The following is a 15,587-nucleotide window of genomic DNA, read 5'->3' on the forward strand; positions in this document are numbered from 1 at the left end:
CTAGGATTTCTGGGGGTTTCAAGGTTATTTCCGTTGGGTGGGATTGATGGCGGAGCACTTGGCGTCCATCTTTGGTACCGAGAAGGATAGGGTGAACTGCCCATTCTATTTCAAGATTGGAGCATGCCGCCATGGAGACAGGTGCTCCCGTCTCCACAACCGCCCCACGATATCTCCCACCCTTCTCCTCTCCAACATGTATCAGCGCCCGGACATGATCACCCCAGGAATTGATGCGCAGGGCCAGCCTATTGATCCCCGAAGGATCCAGGAGCACTTTGAGGATTTTTATGAGGACATCTTCGAGGAGCTCAACAAGTTTGGTGAGATTGAGAGCCTTAATGTCTGTGATAACCTTGCTGATCACATGATCGGGAATGTCTATGTCCAGTTCAGGGAAGAAGAACAAGCAGCTGCAGCTCTTAGGGCCCTTCAAGGTAGGTTCTACTCAGGCCGCCCGATAATTGTGGACTTCTCACCTGTGACGGACTTTCGGGAGGCCACTTGCCGGCAGTTTGAGGAGAACAGCTGCAACCGGGGTGGGTATTGCAATTTTATGCATGTCAAGCAGATCAGTAGAGAGTTGAGGAGGAGGCTATTTGGACGTTACCAGAGGTCTCATGGGAGGAGCCGTAGCCGAAGTCCAAGCCCATCCTATCGGAGAGACAATCGTGATAGGGACTACCGTGACCGTGGGGAGTACCGTGGAAGTGGGCGGAGGAGTGGAGACAGGCATGGAAGGTACGACAGTGATGGCGGAAGGCGGCGACATGGGAGCCCTAGGCGGACAAAGAGCCCAATGAGGGAAGGAAGTGAGGAACGAAGGGCTAGGATTGAGCAGTGGAATCGGGAAAGAGAGGAGAGGCATGCATGATTCAGGTTGAATTTCTTGCAGTCTCTTCTTTATCATTTCTATTCATAGGTGACCTAGGCAAGGAGTTCTGTTTGGCCTTCTGCTTCTTTTATTGTTGAAACACTTTATGGTCCAGGCATTTTGATTGCAGTCCTTGAACCTCAAAAATGGTCTCTTTGATCTCACTGTGTGAATGGGAACTTGGATCTTTTGTAGTCTGTGACATTATCTGTTTGGTTTGCCATTGTCTGATGGAGTGATGTTCATTCACATGTACCAGGTGTAGTCTCTAACGAATTCTTCTGCTATGACTTTTAGGCATGTTATGAGATGCTTCTATGACTTGCTGATTGTCTGTTTCCTTTTTTTTTAATAGCTTGTTTTTTCCATTTTTATTTGTTGTTCTGTACTTTTAACTGAGAGCAGTTAATGGGAAAGTGATATATCCTGGGATAATTGAAGCCCTGAATCAATTATTAACATTTGTTGATCTTGTTGAATGTCAAATACCAGATAGCCAAGCAGTAAAAGATTGATTCTGATTTTTCTCCTGTGGTCTGAACATATTATGGATGAAGATCTCCATGTAGGTTGAAGCCAAAGAGTTTCACTATGCTGGCAAGTTTCATGAGCATCACATAGATGAATATACTGCATTACATGTATACTATCAATGGGGTAGTACCATTATTCCTTTGCCTTTTTCCAAGTTTTTTACGTTAGCAGTTGAGTATGTAATATGTTTTGGGTTTTTGTACGGCAGCCCAACATAGAAAAGTTCTGGCTGGTTTTATATAACATGTACATGGCTTGGGTTGGTCATATTGTACCCATCAAACATGCAATGCATTCATAAAGATTTGTTTATTATAAATTGGCTGAATAGTGTGGGGTAGATTATGAATCTTATGTTTTTTGATATTATTAAAATTCTTGCTTATTGTTATAGGGCACTGAGAATAGGTTGTTTAGGGCACAATCTAAGAGCTATTAATCTTCCTGTTTACACAAGTCAGAAGAGGGGTTTCAGAATCTTTGGTTGTTAGACGAGAACTATATTGGGGTTCAAAAAGCTGCTCATTTCTAAAGAGGATCAGATCAAAGGAGGATGATTTGTTTCAAGATGTTCTATATTTAGTTGAGCTTTTGTCCTTTTATGTCTTAAGGCTTTTGTCGAAGGAATGATGATTGATTCATTAGGCATTTGTTCCATATGACAAGCTTTATTAACTCACATAATATAAATTCATCAAAAGTTTAATGGACAATTTGGAACCAGTGGACTGAGTGGTGAGGGGTAAACAATTCAATGTCGATTGCCATCCTCAGAAGATAGGAGTGGTGCTTGAGTATCGAATGTTTCAAGCATTCTTATTAAACTGGTCTGTTGAAACTGTAACTTCAACATTCTCAGTCTGTTGGATGGTGCTGTAATTTATTTATTTTTTTTTGCGAACTGCAACTTTCTTTTCATGTTTTTGAGCTCTGTTGTTTGAATTTCTGGACTGATCTGTTGAGACCACCTGCAAAAAAATTTGGGAAAAAAGGTCTGTGCCATGAGTGTTTGCTTCCTTTCTACAGAATCTATATTCACAGGTTAAAGTTCCAGAAGTGATCTATCTCAACTGGTGTCACTTAAGAAAACTTTTCAAAACAAATTTATTCTGCTGCAAGGTGTGTTAGTTATTTAATTTACAGAGTTCAAATGAAGCTATTTATTGCAATTATTGATAAGCCATCATGATACTGAAATTAGACTGATGGTAATTTATATTGCAGAATAGGTAGTTATACAGAATTGTGAGTTACTAAAACAAGTTTGATGTGGATCCGCTAACCCCGTAGGCTGTGTTTGGTTGCAGAATGAGTTGACACAGATTAAATGAGTCAACTTACACTAACTCTTGTTGCGCCAATAAATTGCTCAACCATATAGGGCGGAGAGTAGTTTAATTTGGATTAAGTGGAAAATGTGGCTCTATTTACTTTGCAAAATACCTATTTTACGGTAATTTGGATTAAGTGGAAAATGTGGCTCTATTTTTACCCTAAAAAAAAAGGCCCTTTTCAATCGTTTGGCCGGTTCAAGTGGAAATGGAGTTAAGAGGCATTTATTCCATTTATTTCTCCTCTAACCTACCACCGGCACAACCTTACAGAGTATGTAGAATTTCATTGATTGGTGACAACATATAATTAATTAATTTCAGGAGGCTAAACAAATAGAGGGGAAAAAACAGCAGAAAGCAAAGTTGCTGCTTAATACCCTAATGTTTTTACAGGAGGCATCTAGAGCAACTACAAGAGAACCACCAGATGTACATAACGTCCAACCATGTATAGAAACTTTGCCTCTTATTGCATGCCTTGTCCAATGTCTTTTTTTTTTTTGTTACAACGGATGACTTATACATTTCTAGTATGAATACATCCAAAAATATCAAAAGATAAAAAGTCACGGAGCGCTCTAGGCAACTTCCTCTCATCAACCCATAGCTCCCTAAAGTGGTCAGTCATATACGAGGTCATCCAATCCGCAGCTCCATTGGCCTCTGTATATATGGAAAGTGGCGTCTCCACCTACCATGGCCCGAATATTTCGGAGCAAGAGGTGGCACCCAACCACGCCGCCAATACCCCCTGGATCCAGCTAATCACCATTGCTAAGTGACCTTGAAGTAGGACTGTGCTAGTCCGCAGAACACGCCAGGCTTGACATAGACCAGTCCACACTGCCCTCAGCTCCACCACCGAAATAGAAGTGTTAAAAATCTGGCACTCACCAGCAACAATCACCTTAGAGTCCGGGTCTCTAATGATGAAGCTTGCACGACCCCTTCTGCCATCGTCTAGCACACATCCGTCGAAATTGACCTTGTAGAAGCTTGGAGGTGGGGGCTCCTAGGTGAAGAACACCGTTTGCGGTGCTACAAGAGAAGATGTAGAGCCCCAGATGCCCTGAGATATCAAATGCCCGTCCGATGGACCTGCATGGGTGATCTCCGCCGCCTGTGCTCGGCCCGCTCCATGACGAACCTAGGTGTAGGGATGCTCTCTCCAAAAATTTAGGCATTCTTGGCCAACCATATATGGTAAGTTATATAAGTCGCCGCAGTGGCCACATATCGGGTTTGAGGGCTAGTGGACCACCATCTGAGCACTTGAGTGAAGGAGCCCGAATGGCACTGAGCATCTAGTGGAATATCGACTAGCCTTCAGACCCTCCTAGATCACTCGCACTGAAACAGAGCATGGTCCACAGTCTCATCCACCGGGCAATTAGGGCACTGAGGTTGGATGCTCGGTCCCCACCCACTCAGCACCGATCTCGTCGGCAATCAGACCCAAGCCACCTTCCAAACAAACAGTACAATCTTTGGGTAAAGACCAAACCTCCAAATCAACGCGTAGTCCTGCTTGGGGTGCTGCTCACTTTGAAGGAGGTCATAAATGTCTCTTACTTTGACTCTGGGGCCGTTGGACATACGCCAAATCCTCGCATCCGGACTAGCACTCCTCGGAACAGGTAGCGACCGGACTCTCTCTTTGAAGTGCTCCCCAAACAGATAGCCGATTCGGCTGGTATTTCACTCTGCCCCCTACAAGAGTAGAAGATCGCAAAATCGAAGTCTGCTCGCGGTCTCAACATTGACTATGGTCAGCCAGAGCTTCACCGAGAGAGTGTCCACCTAAGGTCCACCACATCCACATTGCACCCATCGCCGATCTACCACCTGGTGTTAGCCAAGACAGTGGGCACATACTTGTATATCTTCTGCCAGAGGAAGGAGCATCTCTGGACACTTCGAGTTGCCCCACCCGCAGTCATCGGTCTATAGTGGGCAGTCATCTCTTGAGTCCAGAAGTACTGTAGCTCAAGTACAAGTCTCATTGTATGCTGAGCAATCAATGCCTTCCTCGTCATGAGAAGCGACTAGACACCCAGCCCTCCCTTGCGAGTCGGCTGGCAAACTGTCTCCCACGCTAGCAGATGCACTCCATGACCGCTACCATAATAGCCCCAAAGGAAGTTTCGGAGAAGCCGCTCAATCCTCATCAACATAGTCTTCGGGACGACTGTATTGGACATGAGATATACCGGCATGAAGCTTAAGACTGACCTCACCAGCATTAGCCTTCCAATCATGGAAAATGAGGCCGCCTCCAGCCCTCCAGCCGTTCCTGGATGCATTGCACCATGCTGAGATATTCCGACACCCGCAGTCTCCTCCTCGTAATAGAGATGCCCAATAACTCCATGGCTCCTCCTGCTCCCTCATGCCAAGGAGCCCTCTGATAACCTGCTTCACCCGCATCTCCGTCCTCAGGCTAAAGTAATCCAATAACGTAATCCGGGGATCTAAGTAGGGTGGCTTTGTTGCCTCTATTTTGATCTATTGCCGAAGCAAAATGAAAGGGCAACTGGCTGATCCCGGTGGCAAGCGGTTTCCATAAGGATAGTAGACTTGTGAAGGTTCACTCTCTAACCTGATGTCTCCCAGTAATCCTCTAGGACACCTCTGAAGGCCAACGCGTCCCTCGTCCTCGCCCTAACTAGGAGTAGATAGTTGTATGCAAACAGAAGATGGGAGATCGATCGGGCACTGAGGGCTGGCACATAGGCGTCTATCTTCCGCTCCTGACAAGCAGCCCACAGGGCGCGAGATAACATATCAGCACAAATGATGAACAAGTAAGGGGACAAGTGTTGGAATTTGTATCCTAAATGTCAATCGTCAGCATATTGATGATTGAATTTTGTAAATGAATTGATAAATTAATAAAGTGTTATTTGGCATTATTCATCATTTCATCTTCAAATGAACTCTTATATGATGAAGTCCTTAGGACTTATGTTATGATAAAGGAGGATTTATCTTTGAGTCCTTAAACTTGTTTGCGACGAAATGATATGTTGTTACTAGGACGACAACATTATCGAGATTAGGTCGTTGTGTGACATATACGTTGGTTGTCCTCTTAACCAAGGAGTGTGGAGACACTGGTATGCCACACAAGTGAAGTGTAGAAGTACATTTCACTAAACGTGACCAATTCCGGAACGCTCTACTGTCGAGAGATGTTCCGAGTGGATATGGGTATAAGTTTGGCCCTCTGACCTGAGACCGCAACCTGTGACTAGCAAGCAACTCACTGTACTTTGGTACCGGACTACCTGAATTTCTAATTCAGTGACGGAAGGTCACTGGGTGCAGTCAAGTACTTGCGTAGTCAGTTGTGAGTCAAGATGGAATTGACCCCTCCTGAAAACAGGAGATAATGTCTTGTGATTAATTTAGCAAAACCTTGGCCAGGGTAATCCCAGTGAGGAGTCACGGGATATCTAAAGTTAATCACATAATGGATGTACTAATTATAGGGTTGACAGTGAGCTCTAAGTCATCCTGGCATTAGGAGTCAAAGGGATTGAATTATACAGTAACCATAGTTCAGGGTTCCAGAATATTTGCTTCGCATATATTCGACCTATCCGGACGTCGGGTACCATTGCTAGATGGTCACATCGATTAGTGTTGAAAATTGTTCCTATACTACCGGCTTAGGTTAGAACCTATGAGTCACACGCATAGAAGATTCCTGATTGATCAAGAAAGCTGATGAATGATTAAGAATCATTCAGGGGTAATTTGGTCAATTTGATTGGCAAATTATCTTATAAAATAATTAAAGTAATTATTGAAGGATTAATTAGTAATTAAATTACTAATAAACTCAATTTGATTGAGTAATTGTGCTAAGGATGAGCCAAATTGAATTGGATTCAAGTTTGGGCTCAATCAGGGTTTTGACCTGATTGGATTAGGTCAGAACCAAAAAGGACTTAAGCTGATCAAATTAATTTTAAATTAATTTGTTCTTAATTGGGGTTTGACCTAATTGAATTAGGTCCAACACAAAGTAATAATTCAATTTGATTGAGTTTGCATGAGCCAAAATTGAATTGGATTCAATTTGAGCTCAATCAGGGTCTGACCTGATTAGATTGGGTTCAACCAAATTGCTTTGTTTTAATTCGGGTTTGACCAAATTTGATTAGGTGCAACCCAAGGGGATTAGGCTCAGATGATGTGGCAATTATTGGTGACATGGAATTGGATTTCATGAATTTTAAATAAACCAAAATTATTGCATGGCACATGGACCCATTGCTTGACACATGGCGACATTGTTTGTTATTTGAATTTAAATTCAAACATTAAGCAATGTGTTAAATGATTTTAATCACTCAAACCATCAGCCAAGGTGGCGTCTGAGTTTTTGAATGGATTAAATTCGAATTTCAAGAGGTGATTTCGAAATTATGAAGTGTTTTACCTTGCCGCATGGTTTCAAATTCCTTCCCTCTTGCACATGTGTTTAAAATTTGAATTTAAATCAGATTTGGTTGAGATCTGATTTGGGTTGTTCCTATTTCTTTGCATGTGCCAACTAAAAGAGGTTTTCTGAAAATAAATTTTGAATTTTGAATGAAAATTCGGAGGCCATTAAAAAGGGTCAAACATGGGCACCAAAAATACATCCATTGCAGCCTTCTTCCTCACCCGCCTCCTCCTCCTCTTCTTCTCCATTTTAGATAGGGTTTTTAGGGTGAATATCTAGAAGATTCAAGATCAGATCTGAGTCCTCTACTTTCCTTACAAACATCATCTCTATCTGCTTCAAGACGATTGATCAAGAGTTGATTGAATCCCGGCGGGCAGATTTTAGCTTTCAAGTGTTCTGCAGCTGCTAGCACTATTGCGGAAGAAGATCCTTCAGGACTTCGCGTGTACTTCTCGTAGAGGCCATTCGTGTGCGTGGCTGCGAAGTCAAGAATTAGATTCACAACTTTCATCCATCATAAAAGGTATTAATCTAGCATTAATCATTTATTATGGTGTCAAGGTCTAGGTCCAATTCCCCGAGGTTTTACCCTCTTTTGGGGCTCCTCACGGAGATATCTCCAGAATCCATTCGATGGATATTCGGAGATTAATTGGAATAGAGTTCTTAAGTTTCAGATCTGATAGTTAATCATGTATAAAAGTTTTAGCATAATTGTTTAAACGATTCCGGCATAATCCTATGTGTTCTTAAGGTGCTAATTTCTAGATTTGATCTTGTAAGCATGCATGAATTAAATTGTTTGATTCGGTTTTTCCGCTGCATTTTAAAACTTAAAAAGAACTACGTATGGCTTGATCCCCCTTATGAAGGGGTACGTAGGCAACCCGATCAGGTTCAGCCATGGTTTTCAAAAAAAAAAAAATTCAGCATGCTAAACACCGAAGAACCTAGGATTCACTTTCAACAAGGGGCAACCTTGGCGAAGCCCGATGGTGGAGTGGAGGAAAGGCGACAACATCCTGTTGATCAGGATGGAGGACAACCTCTGCACACAGCCAAGCACCCAAGCTATCCAGGTTTCGTTGAAGCCAAAGCTCTCTGACGTAAACTTGAGGGAGCTCCAGTGGACTCTATCGTAGGCCCTCTCCATATCCAGCTTCACTATCATATAGCTCCGCCGCCTTGGGGCACGCTGCAAATCTCATATCATCTCCTAGGCAATTAGGAGTCGGTAATGCTTCAACTCCCCACAAATGCCTTCTGTTCTTAGCTGATGAGACCGGGCAACAAGGGCTTCACCCCGCCCACCACGATCTTCGCCACTACCTTATAGAGAATAGTGCAAATATTAATGGGCTTGAAATGACCGGGCTTCATCGCATTCTGGTGCTTCGGGATGAGGGTGATGTATGTTGCCTTCTAGTCATCAGTCATCGACACTGTATTGAAGAACAACTGGATAACCTCCACTACCGCTCTCCAAATGATACACTAATACCTCTTGAAGAAAAAGGAAGAAAAGCCGTCTGGCCACGGGGCTTTATCCTCCATTAGGGTCCGGATGGCCTCCCACACCTCATTCTCAGACACTATTCGAATTAGGTCCACATTCTCTACCATCCCGACTCCGATGTCTAGTAATGAAAACTGGGTGGCCACCCTCGAGCTATTGTCCTCCGTCCACCTGGACCTGAAGAAGTCAACCATAACCTGTTTGACTCTGCTCTCCCCCTCCACTCTCTACCCAACCCCATCTCTTAAGGATCGGATTATGTTCCTCTGCTTCCTAATGATGATCGACCGGTGGAAGAACCAAGTGTTCCTGTCCCCTTCCCTGATCCACTGGACTCTAGACTTTTGTCTCCAAAAGACCTTCTACTGCCGCAAGAGAGAATGATGCATAGCCAGCTTCTGACACAAAACAACCATATCGGTCTCCAGTAGCCTAATGCTGCTATCCTCCCTTCCCTGAAGATCAGCAATAGATGTCTCCACCTCCTCCAACTTTCGGAAGATGTTGCCTACCACCTCATGCTTCCATCTGCACAGCCTTCGCTTGGTGAGTTTCAGCTTGCGAGAGACCTTCTGCATGGCATTCCCTCTGCTTCCAGCTGCTAGTCATTGCAGTCCCTTCCGTTTTGAGAAGGTGCGACTTTCGTACCCTCAGTCCTCATTGCTTTTCTTCTTTGATGCTACCATGCAAAACATTATTTCTAATTGTTGCTTCAAGCACTAGAGAGGCTCGAACTCATTTTGGGACTATAGAAAAGTCACCTTCCTATAGTTCTTTGACACAGAAAGCACGCTTGCATTGGATAAGAAAATGGTATACATGATTTATCCCTGAAGCTCATAGCACACTGTTTCCTTCTCTAATTTAGAAGGCTTCCAGAGGTCAAAATCCCTGTTAAGACACCCAACCAAGTGAAGATTGGGATCTTGTAGGGGCGTGCTTATGGACCAACAATGAAATCCAAATCTCTTAGGAAGGTCAGTTTTAGCCAGTTAGCTTTCAACTTCATAGAGAAATAACAACCGTCCTTCCATCTCTGATCACAGACAATCTTCCACTCGAGTTAAAGGAAGCAGGCACAAATAGATAATCTCTGGTAAAACGACAGACTGCTAAGTCTCTGATCCCCTACGCTACCTTAGTAAACACCAGCTTGGATGTCGAGGTGTTTGCGACCTTCACATGGGCAGTCAAGTCCTGTGCCTTCTATGCCTTCCTGTTTTAAGTTAAATATTAGATGAGTTTGACAAGGCAAAGTAGATGGCTAAAACTGTACTTTATAGAACAGTGATCTTCTCTGAACTACAAAATGAGCATGATCAGTACACTGTACCTTTAAAGGTGGTTGTATCATAAAATGGCAGAGAATGTATCCTCAAATTTTAATCTGTCTTTTGCTATAAGAATATCATCTAAATTGGTTATGAAGCATGATTTACTGGCTGTGTGTGGATAAAATTTGTTTAGAGGATCATCCAACTCAACATATGACGAATAGAAGGTTTATTATCGGACAGTATTGCACATAATTAAGTTCTGGAGTAGTGTTGGACCTGATTCATGGGATAACAGCAGCAGTGCAAAACAATTTGTACTTTAGCTCATGCAGCTTGGATCGAAACCTCTCTTTTTTTGTTGGGGGGTGGGTTATGGAATTAAAATAGAAGTCTGACATTATCACAGGTGGACTGAAATGTAGATGGTTCATTTTCTTCTCTCATATCAGTTCTGTTTCAGCTTCCTGAACTATGTGAGACTTGTTGTATGTATGGAACAGAAAGACAGGTTCTCATAGTAGCAAACAAATGTTGGCTTCTTTCTATAGCTTCTCTCGGTTGAAGAGTTGTGCGACTTTCTAGGCTTATGACAGTGGCAGCCATGACAACTTCCTTAATAGAATTCTTTGACCGTTCCTTGAAAAAAATTCTCTGAGCTTGGCTCTTTTAAGCCTTGAGAAGTTGTCCCTTCTTTCCATATGTTCTTTCACTTCCACTGCAGGTAGCAAGTAATGGCATCTCATGTTATGGATCTCAACTCATCCAATAATTGGTTATTATGGATCATCACTGTATTCTACAACCTTCGCTCTGGATACCGAGGACAGGTGAGCTCCATTATTTTAATTCATATTTGGCTTTGATGTATAGTAAAGGTAGAATCCAAGAATATGCAGGCCATGCTACTTCTTTGAAGTCGTATTTGGAGCGACGGTGAGAAACTCGCATTAGTCCTGATTTTGGTTTTGCTTGATAAGCGTCCAGCTAAGCTTAAGTCTCTTGGTTGGAGCTGGAAATAAATTTCTACTAGAGCTTGGGAAATGAAATGCTCGCCTGCAGACAGTAATTTTTTGTTCCCTTCTTCACTCTCCTGGTAGCTGTGGCTTAACCGGCAGAATCTCATTTCTCTCGCCGCCAGCACTCAAGAAGTCTCAAGGGTGTCTGTAATTCCATTTATTCTGTAATTCCCACGGCCTTCCAATTTGGTTAGGGCTTGAATTGGAGTTAAAAAACTTTAACTAGATTTTTCCAGAGAGTCTGACTTCAGGCAAAAAGTTTTTACGCCTGTTCCTTGTAGTGTTCTAATAGTCTGGGTCGTAGGCAAATTTAAATATTTGTAACAAAATACATGACATTCGAATAAATCCCCAGGTTGACAAGAAAAACAAAAACACATTCTCGGGAGACTCAAGTTCAGCGTCCATCAAAAGACAACAGAACCCAGTCTTTACTTCAAATTCCAGAGTTACCCATCAGTCTGTATTGCCAAACAGGTTAGACGAAGTTCAATAGTAAAACCAGCTAAAGAGAACAGGAAAAAATCAGCAGTCTCGACTTCAAAATTCTGAAATATAGAGAGGAATGTTGCTGCATCATTCTACATCTTAGCTTCTTTGTACTCAGCTTCAGGAGTCTGATCCCCTCCAGCTGACCCTGAAGATGAAGATCCTCCACCCTGGTGTATATGCTGCCCAATTTTCGAGACAGCTTTGTTTGCTGCGTCAATCTTCTCCTTGATCTTGTCGACGTTGTCCTCGCCCATTGCAGCCCTCAAATCAGCAACAGCAGAATCGATCTCTTTGGCGACCTCTTCTGGTATCTTGTCTCTGAACTCTCCCAGACTCTTCCCGATACCGTAAATTGTAGTGTCTGCAGTGTTCCTAATGTCGATCAAGGCCTTTCTCTCCTGATCCCTCTGTGCATGGAGCTCTGCCTCCTTCACCATCTTCTCTATCTCTTCCTCCGATAGCCCACCCGAGGATCTGATGGTAATTTCCTGCTCTTTGCTTGTTGCTTTATCCTTTGCTGAGACCTTCACAATTCCATTAGCATCGATATCAAAGGTCACCTCTATCTGAGGCATGCCTCTCGGAGCAGGAGGAACGCCCGTGAGCTCGAATTCCCCAAGAAGCTTGTTATCTGCAGCCATCTCCCTCTCACCCTGCAATACCTTGATCCCAACCTGAGTCTGGTTGTCGGCAGCAGTGGAGAAGACCTGGCTCTTCTTGGTTGGAATGGTTGTGTTCCGGTTGATGAGCCTGGTAAAGACCCCTCCAAGAGTCTCGATACCAAGGGAGAGGGGGGTGACATCAAGCAAGAGAAGCTCTTTAACATCACCCCGTAAAATGCCACCCTGTATGCTAGCCCCCATGGCAACTGCCTCATCAGGGTTCACACCCTTGCTCGGAGTCTTCCCAAAGATCTCGGAAACAATTTCCTGGACTTTTGGAACCCTTGTCATTCCCCCAACCAATAGGACTTCATCAACTTCTTTTGCTATGATTCCAGCATCTCTTAGACAGTTCTTGCATGGAATGCGTGTTCTCTCGATCAGATGGCTAACCAAAGTTTCAAACTTAGATCGGGTCAGTGTAATGTTTAAGTGCTTAGCACCCGAAGCATCAGCAGTAATAAAAGGAAGATTTATCTCTGTTTGCGCGGTGGATGAAAGTTCCAACTTTGCCTTTTCAGCAGCCTCTCTAAGCCTCTGCAATGCCAACCGGTCTTTGGTTAGATCAATGTTTTCAGTTTTCTTGAATTCACTGACCAGGTAGTCCAGCAACGCGCCATCAAAGTCTTCACCACCAAGGAAGGTATCTCCATTGGTAGCCTTGACCTGAAAGTAGATAATCACATTATACAAATGGAAAAAACAAAAATTTAACACAGCAGAGATGCATGCATACAGAACCAAAACAACATCATACCTCAAAAACTCCATTAGAAATTTCAAGGATTGAGACATCAAAAGTCCCACCACCCAAATCAAATACAGCAATTAATCCCTCCTTGTTGTTCATTCCATATGAAAGAGCCGCAGCCGTAGGCTCATTGATAATCCTCAGTACCTCCAGTCCAGCAATTCTCCCAGCATCCTTTGTGGCCTGACGCTGGGCATCATTAAAGTATGCAGGAACTGTGATGACGGCTTTGGAAACAGTTTTGCTGAGATAACCCTCTGCAGTCTCCTTCATCTTGGTGAGGACAAATGCCCCAATTTGGCTTGGCGAGTATTGCTGTCCATTCAACTCCACCCAAGCATCTCCATTTGGTGCCTTGACAATCTTGTATGGTACCATTTTCAGTTCCTTTTGTGTCTGAGGGTCATCAAATCTTCTTCCAATCAAGCGCTTGGTGCCAAATAAGGTATTTGTTGGATTTGTCACAGCTTGCCGCTTTGCTGGGGTACCGACAAGAAGTTCACCCTTCTGATTAAAGGCTACAACAGAAGGTGTTGTCCTTGCACCTTCAGCATTCTCAATTACTTTCGGGTTCTGCACCAAACAATTCAAGATTTATATGTATTAGAAGCATCAAGTCATTTAAATAAACAGACTTTGATCCCATAATATAGAAACTTTATGAAACTCAACGTAGCTGCAAAAATTAAAAGGCAAGTGGGTAAACAGAAAAAACACCTTGCCCTCCATAACTGCAACACAAGAGTTCGTAGTACCCAAGTCAATCCCAACAACATCAGTACCAGCAGGATTAGAGCTACAGAAACCAATCAGAGAAGATAAATCAGCTACCAACAACATAGGAGGGGAAAGGAAAGCTGGAAGGTCGGCAGAAAAATGAATAGCATATTTGAACCTGAATGCCCTTGCTGTAGCTGCGCATCTTTGAAATAAAGGAGACATGCCATGTGAAGCCTTCAGAAGACCAGAAGCCTGGATTCACATACCAAGTGAAGCAAACATAAGTGAAAAAAAAATAAATGAGATTTTATAAAGGGCAGACTTCCAAAGCCACTAACAATTGAGTTAAAAAACAGAGAGAAAAGGAAAGATTATCTTCCCTATGATCCAAAAATAACATCAGAAATCAGTTGTCCAAATTATGTTTGGCCATATGTTCTCCTAGAAACAACTAATAACTTAAATATTTCTTAAAAAAAGAACTAATTCTTCTATCAACCATCTGTAAATCGCCTCCTATCTGTGCCAGATAAGTGAACCTAACCCCAAAACAACAAAAAAAATTGTATCGTCCAAGAAAGACAAACTGATAAAGCATACCAAATAATGAATTAAGCAACCTCTCAGGCTCTCAGCCATGGCAGGCAAAGAGCCATCATGTTTGTAAGTTAGTGCTCAAGATCCTTATGTGAAGAGTAGCAATATATGAATAAAAAAATCCACTCAGTAGGCCGTTTCCACAATTTTTCTTAGCAATCTTTCTTCCTCGACCCTCTTATCAAAACATAAGAAAATTTTGACATAAGTAACAAATGTTCGTACATGAAATTGGTCTTATCACAAGTTCCCATATCTAAATATTACAAATGACTCAACTTTTCTGTTTCTTTCCCTAAAGACATAGCATCCATTCGAAAAAGGTTCATAATAAAATAAATCCTGCTTCGTCCGAACGAATAATCTTATATATCATTCATACTGGCAGATATAAAAGAGCAGTTGCAAAAAAAAAAAAAACTTTTGATCTAGCATAAATACCTCCAGTTGAAAGATGATTACGACTTCATAAATTCAGAGATATTAGAAGAAAAAGAAATACATATGTTTTAATCGATCTTTACAGTTTAGATAGATCTAACGAATAAAAACTGCAACTTTCCATCAGGATACTTTAGATAGACGTCAAAATTGGTCCAAAAGAATCGAAATAAGATCAAAACTAATAACTGAATATAGATGAAAGAAAGAGAAAAAGTAGCAGAGCCGCGGACCTGAAGCAGAGTGGAGGAGATGCCGGAGGCCAAGGTCTTCGACCTGGCCAGCCTCGAGATTAGCACGGATCCAATCGCCATTGCAGAGAGAGAGAGAGAGAGAGAGAGAGAACGAGAGATCTTCGCTGGAAAACCTAGGGTTTTAGAATGGGAGAAGAGGAACGCGACCAAAAACCCTAGATAAACCCTTCACCGTGGTGGAGGCTGATTTGGAGAGGAGGGCTGCGGACCAAACGGGCCGCCTACAAAGAAAACAGACCGCGCCCGCAAGAAGGTTCTAGATGAGCGGAATATTGGTGGGAGATTAGGAAATAAACTAAAACAAGTCTTCTCTAACAAAGATGGTCAATAAACGATGTAACCAAGAATTTTAACTTCAAAAAATTGAGTCAAATATTTTTATCTCTATTACAAAACTAAAATTTTAATTTTTAATTTTTTTTTTCTAAGTTTCCAGTCTTCACATTTCTTTGGGAATATCCCAACCACTAAACTTACACTAAAATATTTTTTTTATGAAGATGATTTCAAAAAATATGATACATGAAAAAATAGTTTGACATGTTTGGTTGATTAGCATATTCTAGGGTGGCATGAAATACCTATTACACATATAATAAAAAGAAAAATCTTATCTATGGATTTTGATGGCTTAAGAGTACTTTTGGGGAAAAAAAGTGCTAT

General features: G+C 42.3%; 2 protein-coding genes across 2 annotated transcripts in view; one reads left to right on the plus strand and one right to left on the minus strand.

The window, feature by feature from the left end:
- The window catches only part of LOC103705170 (splicing factor U2af small subunit B-like), a 2,096-nt gene extending 854 nt beyond the window's left edge, over positions 1-1,242 (plus strand). The window contains exon 2 of the mRNA XM_008788793.4: positions 5-1,242. Coding sequence (XP_008787015.1) covers positions 47-874 — 828 coding nt within the window. The 5' untranslated portion in view covers positions 5-46 and the 3' untranslated portion in view covers positions 875-1,242. The remainder of the gene's footprint in view (positions 1-4) is intronic.
- Positions 1,243-11,314: 10,072 nt separating this feature from the next.
- LOC103716079 (heat shock 70 kDa protein, mitochondrial-like) lies at positions 11,315-15,158 on the minus strand. Its single transcript, XM_008803936.4, has 5 exons — positions 14,904-15,158; positions 13,808-13,884; positions 13,630-13,708; positions 12,919-13,485; positions 11,315-12,827 (listed from the first exon to the last, which is right to left on the minus strand). The coding sequence occupies exons 1-5, from the start codon at positions 14,982-14,984 to the stop codon at positions 11,589-11,591; spliced, it is 2,043 nt and encodes a 680-aa protein (XP_008802158.2). The 5' UTR covers positions 14,985-15,158; the 3' UTR covers positions 11,315-11,588.
- Between the last annotated feature and the right edge of the window lie 429 nt (positions 15,159-15,587).

This window comes from Phoenix dactylifera, chromosome 11, assembly GCF_009389715.1.
Source record: "Phoenix dactylifera cultivar Barhee BC4 chromosome 11, palm_55x_up_171113_PBpolish2nd_filt_p, whole genome shotgun sequence".
Taxonomy (NCBI): domain Eukaryota; kingdom Viridiplantae; phylum Streptophyta; class Magnoliopsida; order Arecales; family Arecaceae; genus Phoenix; species Phoenix dactylifera.